Genomic DNA, 7,723 nt, shown 5'->3' on the forward strand with positions numbered 1-7,723 from the left:
AAATGAAATGAGACAGGAAGGACACAAATTGGCGTTAATAATTTGCCCGATTATCAAGGTGTTAATTTGCATGTACTTTACAATTACGGGCATATAATATGATAACGTTATTTTAGCAGGTCAATGATAAATGTATAACATTAATTATGGTGGGGGGTGGACAATGGCTATTTCACTCGATGCACTCCAGCTGACTTACTTTGACGACGTACTCAGAGTTTGGCGGCTTGAAAATAGCCAAATCTTGCACCCAGCCATTTGTAAATTGGATGTGCGCCTCCAGTGACTTGTAATTACGAAACTGGTTCGCTGTGTAAGCGCTTACTCCATCGAGAGCATCCTGACCAACTGTATAACAGTCTGGTACGGGAACTGCTCTGCCTCGGACCGGAAGGCGTTGCAGAGGGTCGTGAAAACTGCCCAGCGCATCGCCGGAGCACCACTTCCTGCCATAAAAGACATCTACAGGAAGCGGTGTCTGAAAAGGGCTGGGAAAATCATCAAAGACCCCAGTCACCCATCACATGGACTCTCCACCCTCCTGCCCTCTGGGAGGCGCCACAGGAGCCTCCGGACTAAGACCACCAGGTACCGGAACAGCTTCTTCCCCACAGCTGTCAGACTCCTGAACTCTGCCTCCTGACATCTGACCCACGTTAAACTCATGGACTGAACATACACACACCCACAATGGACAACTGTACCCTCAAACACAATAATAACATGGACTGAACCACCACTCACAACCACTAGCACTTTATATAGCCTCTGTAGAAACTATCTACACCCTCACTTATCTTAACTGCACTACTGTATAGCTCTGTGTAAATAATCATTCTGTACATTCGATAATTTTTAATCCTACAACTGTTTACAACTTGCATAGTTCCCATTTCTGTATAGCTGTATATCCCAGATTCTGTAAAGTTATTTATTTCATATTCTGTATAGTTTTTCATATTTATATCCTGTTCATATCCTGTACATAGCTTGTACTCACTACAGCCTGTACATACTTATAGTTATAGAATATTCACAACATACTTCATACCGTGTACATTATAACATACCATAATAGACCCATTTCTGTAATATACTCACATATCTATATTATTGCTAATATATATTGTAATATATCTATATCACTAAAGCACTTCTGGATGGATGCAAACTGCATTTCGTTGCCCTGTACCTGTGCATGTGCAATGACAATAAAGTTGAATTCTATTCTATTCTAAACAAGATACGTGAAGATATTGGGGTAGGACAGTGCCGGTGTTCTGACAAAACGTCCTACCCATCAAGCTGTCCTACTTGTTGTTACTGCGCATGCGCACAATTCAAAACGGCCATGTTTCCGGTGTAAATAGTACACGCCTATTATTTCATCCTACCCCGATCTTGTGCCGATCTCGTTGCTTTCGAAAAAAGGTTTGTATTATAAGTTTTACTTCTTTATTACAGATGATAATTGTTTACCTTAAGCTGCTCACTTGAAGTCATATTCCAAGTGTTTATTTTGTGCTTTTCAACTTCTGCAAACCTTCTCAATTTATTTTAGTCCTCCTGCAGTTACTGGACACCACGCTCCGTTGTTATGGTGAATAAACGCTCCGTTGTTATGTCGAAGAAAGTACTACTGCACCACATACTTGTTAATTGCGTGATAACGTCGTGTAGTCGTTTTATTTTACTGTATGGATTCCGAAGCCATGTTGAAATTGTCCGATTTTCTCCTTAGTTATGGAGAACAAATACGAGGAACTGCTCATGTTTCTGTCTGCTGGGTCCTACCCATCGGAATACGATAAGTCCCAGAGGCAAACCCTTAGGAGATACGCCGCAAAATTCAGACTGAAGGGTCAGTATTGTAATGTAAATAAACAACTAAATGTAATTATTGGTTAAATACATGTTATAATTAATTTACATTTTTTTAAATATAGGCGGAGTGCTCTTGTTTGGAAACAGGAGAGTGATAAAAACAAAAGAAGAAGCCATGGGACTATTCCAAGAGTTTCATTCAAGTCCCATCGGTGGACACACTGGTGTACTCAAGACTCGAACTGCAATTTGTTCCAGATTTTACTGGTATGGCATGTCGGTTGACATTGGGAATTGGGTATGTATTTTTAAAGTTGTTATTTATATATAGTATGTTAATAGTGCACCAATAGAATGCATAGTTATCCTGAAGACACGTACCAGATTTCAGGATGATGTACAGTAATTAACACTGTTTCGCCACTTGATCGAGTATTTTTATAGAACATTTGCAATTTTGTTGTTTAATTAATTGCGATTGTTGGGTAATATAAAGATCGTTCAATATGTTTAAGGTCCTGGCTTGTGACCAGTGTCAAAAAATGGGAAAACCATTGGCTGCTGTGCAACCACTGCAGTGTATAAAGGTAAATATCAGTAGCATTTTAGTAGAAAATAGTAATGTTATAATGTACATTACATATTAATGTGATTCTTTTATCATTGACAGGTGTCACATGTCTGGGAGCTAATCGGAATAGATCTAACTGGACCTCTTCCAAAAACGTCTAGTGGCTTCCAGTACATTATGACTGCAACAGACTATTTTTCAAAATGGGTTGAGGCTTTTCCATTAAAAAGCAAAAGTGCTGCTGAGGTAGCTCATCAGTTGTGCTCACTCATATATAGACATGGCTGCCCAAAACGAATTTTATCCGACCAAGGAAGAGAATTTGTTAACGAGGTAAGTGTTAAGTTTACTTTTCCATACCTCTTTAGGTAAATACTTGGTCACAGTGTGCCAAGTAGCTGCCAGGCCAAAGGTTTTGTGTGGTTGTTTTTAAAAAACAATTTTCTTTTTTCTTTGAAGCTCAACTCAAGACTTTGCAGCTTAATGAAAATAGAAAGAAGTGTCACAGCAGCATATCACCCTCAGACAAATGGCCTAGACGAAAAGACAAATGACAACATAAAAAGGTATGTTTTATTTGTATGTAACATTTCATTTGCTTTTAAGACACTGTCACTATTGTGTTTTTTTTTATGTCCACATGTAGAGCCCTGAGAAAATTAGTCAACAGTAAACAGAATGACTGGGATGTGTATCTGGATGCTACACTGTTTTCTTTGAGGTCCAAGGTCCACACCACAACCAAATACACACCATTCCGTTTAATGTATGGGAGAGAAGCTACATATCCTTCTGAAGTTCCTGTTGAAGTCCCAGTAAGTGTTATTAAGGAATTCTATTTATGCAACAACTATGATAATGCATAAATTAAATGTAATCTTAATTGGAAATTGTGCATATTGATATTGGCTGCAGCTTTAATCTTCTCTGCTTAACTTCTATATGCAAGATACATTTAAAAGATAAAGAAAGTGACTAGTTACTTCTTTATATTTGTATCTTTATGTAAAGTAATACATCTTGAGGAGACCGTTAAGTATAATGTGTTCACCTATGGAAGTGTATCAAGAGTAAAAATGACTATACAAAAAATGATATGAGTCTATCTTTGTGGCTTTCTGTGCTCAAAGCTTTATAATAGTATATTTACTTTTAAACATGAGTTATTATAGTTAGATTTTTCAGTTCATGTTTCACATGCATTATTTGTCTTTATGATTTTAATTGTAATTTAAAATGTGAAAATTTTAGCTGTCCTCCATCATTCTCCCTGAGGAGTCGAGTTACGGTGACTTTGTATCTTCTACAAGAGACACACAAGGGCAAGTTAAAAAAAAACTGTAGAGGAAAATATGGCAAAGTCCCAAGACTTACAAAAGGAAGCCTATGCCAGACGAGTCCAGAAGAAGTACAGAAACCTTGTGTACAGCGTTGGAGATGAAGTTCTTCTCTTGAACATGAGGAAACGTGGAAGGAAGGGAGGAAGGTTTGATCCAGATTTTTCAGGACCCTACACCATTCAAGACATCGCTGGCAAATGTGTGAGATTAAAAAACACGGAAGGAGCAACTTTAAAAAATCACTACAGCATTGACCATATCAAGCCGTACAGAAGAAGCCACCATGTAAATGTCATGTGGTTGTGCCCTGTGAACTTTGGTATGCACTGGATTCTTGTGGTATGTGTCCATTTAGTTATTAATTTGTTGTGAAGCAGTTTCTTGCTGAAAGTGTTATTCTTAAATAGGTTTTCAGTGGCAAAAACTATAGTAATTTTTAATTTATTAACTTTTTCTTTAGATTGTCAACATTTCTGCACAGAGAATACTGCTCATAGACCATTCCATGGGGAATGAAGGTGTTTATGACAGGAAAATTCTGCGCAACTGGAGGTATGCATGATACTGAGGTATTATTCTTAGATAAAACATTTCTTGTTTCATTACAAACATTTTTGTTCAAATAGGAATTTTCTGAGGATGAGAGGGCATGAAGACACCATGGAGTGGCAGTTACAGACTATGCAACACAACAAGCAACAGGATTCCAGCAGTTGCGGAGTTTTGCTGTTAAAGGTAACCCTTATTCAAATGATTCCATTTATTGTTAGCTACAATTAGGACTTTACATTATAATAATGAGAAATCTCAGTTTGCAGAACACTACCTTGCTTTTGGAGAGGTCAGTGAAGTATTAACCACTACAGAAGCAGTTGTGCTGGAGCGAATGCAGATAGCTTGCACCCTACTTGAACATCGAGGTAAGTCCAGTAAAGTCCTTATCACGTTAGAGTGTGTACTTCCAATTTAAATACTGCTTTTCAAACACTTTCAGATAAGACCCTTCTTTAAGTCTAATTAAAAAAATTCAAGGGACTAATTTGCCATGAAGTATTTGTGGAACAAATTTACTATTATTTTTTAAATAATCAATAAATAATGTTTGATTAAAACCTAACCATGAATGTGTTTCAGGGAACGCTGAGGATTACTGCATTGTTTGCTCTATGTTAGATGCTGACGCTGACCGCAGCATGATTGAAATGGTAAAACAAAACAAAAGAAACACATAAGTCTTAGTATCATTACTTGCTAATCATGTTTAAAATGTTGACTAATAGTATTCACCAAACATAATATGAGCTATTTATTTTTCCTTTCCAGGTGCAGTGTGAATCTTGCCAAAGATGGGCACATTTTGCATGTGCAAAATATAAAGAGAGCAACCAAGAATATAAATGCAAAAAATGTAAGGAAAACACATAACAACTTCTAATACAGTTTTTCTCAAATGTTAAAACACAAAAGCCAATCCTGTAACCCAAATGACCAGTAGTCTAAACACATTTACTAAATGTAGCCACCATATTCCAGTACCATAAACACATGTCACATGAAGACACAATTCACAAAACACAACCCTCCGTACTCATAAATCTAAACACATTTTTCCTTGCCAAAACACATGTTGCAAAACAACTCTGCTCATATTCTCAAATGAAAGCCCATGTGATGCAAAATGCTTGCCACAGTCACCAATCTGTGAACACAAGGAACACACCTGGCGTCAGTCACTACACACAACGACTCAAAATTGAAGACACCTGTTGCTAATGATGTGACCCCACCTATGAAAGCATAGTTTGGTGAAGATGCCAAACAATCAGAATGGATGAAGGCATTTGAGCGTGCGGAAGGAGAAGAGCTGCAGGCCAAAGAGGAAGAGGGGTTGAGATCAGAGGAGGAAGAGGTGAAGGCCTAAGAAGAAGAGGAGTTCGGAGTAGAGGAGGAAGACAAGGAGGCCAACAAGAGAGAGGAGAAGGTCCAGGTGGGAGAAGAAGACAACCTCGCACCATCATAACAGATGATATGCGAGCAACAGTAATTGACCATGTCATTGTCCATGGCATGACAATGGCTGAAGCGGGACGAAGAGTACATCCAAACCTGAGTAGGTCCACCGTGGCCACCATTATCAAGGCATTTAGACAACACAACAGGTATAGTAGGCTATTGCTTTCTTTGTCACACTACAGTTTTACAGGCCTGTGAAAGTGGTCTGTTACCTTACATGTAGTTTTACATATAAATCAGTCAATTGACAACACGTTTCTTTCTTTAGAGCTGAAAGAATGCCACATAGAGGTGGGAGGGTTGCCATATTCACAGTGGCACAAGAAACCCTCATTGCAGATATGGTCCGTGAGAACAACTGCATTAGACTCCGAGAGATCAGAGACAAAGTCATTGCAGATAATGTAAACTTTGAGAACATTGATGCTGTCAGCGTGTCCACAACCTGGTTTACCTACAGCCACAATACACACCCCTCGTCCAAAGGCAGCCTGTCACAACGCGCTCCATCCGGAGATGGACCCCAGAAAAGGAGGATGCTCTGAGAGACTGCTATGACACCACAGACTGGGATGTGCTCCTGAGCCCACATGGTGAGGACATAGAGGGGGCGACACACTGTCTTACAGACTACCTCAACTTTTGTGTGGACACAGTCGCCCCTGCTAAGACGGTACGGTGTTATCCTAATAACAAACCGTGGGTAACACAGGAAGTCAAAGCTGTCCTCAACATGAAGAAGAAGGCTTTCAGGAGCAAAGTGAAGGAGGAGATGAAAGCAGCACAGCGGGAGGTGAAACGCTGCCTGAGGGAAGCAAAGGACACCTACAGGAGGAAGGTGGAGCAGAAGTTGGAGAGGAACAATATGAGGGAGGTCTGGAATGGTGTGAAAACCATCACAGGCCACAACACCAAGAAAAGCACAGTGGGGGGGGACTGTGGAGAAGGCAAACGAACTCAACAACTTCTTCAACAGGTTTGACCAGCCCACAACCCCCCCACCCTCACCCTCACCTTCACTACAGAGTCCTCTCCCCACTCTCCTGCCTCCCTCGCTTCCCCCCCTTCCTGACACCATGACACCCCCCTCCTCCAATCCCTCTCTCAGCAGCAAGACATCTCCCCCCCCTCCCCTCCTCCCAAACATCTCCCAGTGTCACAGTGGATCAGGTCAGGAGGCAACTGAGGAAGCTTCGCCCCAGAAAGGCAGCAGGCCCAGACAAGGTGTGTCCTAGGATGCTTAAGGCGTGTGCTGCTGAACTTGGGGAGCCGCTACAACGAGTCTTCAACCTCAGTCTGCGACTGGGGAGAGTGCCCGCCCTATGGAAGACATCCTGCATCGTCCCGGTCCCCAAAAAGAACCGGCCCAATGAGCTGAATGACTTCCGACCGGTGGCACTGACGTCACATCTTATGAAGACTCTAGAGCGGCTCTTCCTCAACCTCCTCCGACCACAGGTACAACATGCCCAGGACCCACTACAGTTTGCATACAAGGTGGGTGTCGGAGTGGAGGATGCCATCCTGTACCTCCTACACAGAGCCCACTCACACCTGGATGGGGGAAAAGGCACGGTCAGGATCCTGTTTCTTGACTTTTCCAGTGCCTTTACAGTTTTTGCCCGTTGCTTGAACACATTTGGCAAAACGTCGCTCATTGTGCCAAAACTCTAAACACAAGTAAACACGACACAACACTGGGAAATATACCATACACATCTGTGCCAAAATGAAACTCCACTCCCAAAACCTAAACTCTGCTGTCAAAACCTAACATTCCTCTGTCAAAATGTAACTCTGTTGACAAAATGACACATACTTGCATCATATGCAAACACTTACAGATCAGGGGGAACACACTAGTCTTCTTTACATAAAACACTGCAGTCCTTGATTTCCATTGTGTATTCAGAAGGCACATTTACAGGAGACACATTTCCAAACAACCAAAAACGCAAATAGACCTACTCAATAG

The 7,723-nt window shown here is 40.9% G+C and overlaps 1 protein-coding gene and 1 long non-coding RNA gene across 2 annotated transcripts; both read left to right on the plus strand.

Annotated features, from left to right (window-relative positions):
- Positions 1 to 1,296: 1,296 nt before the first annotated feature.
- Positions 1,297 to 2,960, plus strand: LOC308389107. The gene is made up of 7 exons (XR_013970218.1): positions 1,297 to 1,431; positions 1,562 to 1,600; positions 1,742 to 1,861; positions 1,947 to 2,122; positions 2,340 to 2,411; positions 2,495 to 2,728; positions 2,855 to 2,960. It is a non-coding gene; the product is annotated as an uncharacterized lncRNA (long non-coding RNA).
- A 140-nt stretch (positions 2,961 to 3,100) lies between these two features.
- LOC308389652 (uncharacterized protein) lies at positions 3,101 to 5,160 on the plus strand (the record flags this gene model as incomplete). The annotated part of the gene is made up of 7 exons (XM_080871143.1): positions 3,101 to 3,210; positions 3,647 to 4,074; positions 4,196 to 4,287; positions 4,362 to 4,470; positions 4,547 to 4,655; positions 4,870 to 4,940; positions 5,059 to 5,160. Exons 2-7 carry the CDS (start codon positions 3,748 to 3,750, stop codon positions 5,158 to 5,160), a joined length of 810 nt encoding a protein of 269 aa, XP_080727269.1. The 5' UTR covers positions 3,101 to 3,210; positions 3,647 to 3,747.
- Between the last annotated feature and the right edge of the window lie 2,563 nt (positions 5,161 to 7,723).

This window comes from Rhamphochromis sp. 'chilingali', assembly GCF_963969265.1.
Source record: "Rhamphochromis sp. 'chilingali' genome assembly, chromosome: 21".
Lineage (NCBI taxonomy): Eukaryota > Metazoa > Chordata > Actinopteri > Cichliformes > Cichlidae > Rhamphochromis > Rhamphochromis sp. 'chilingali'.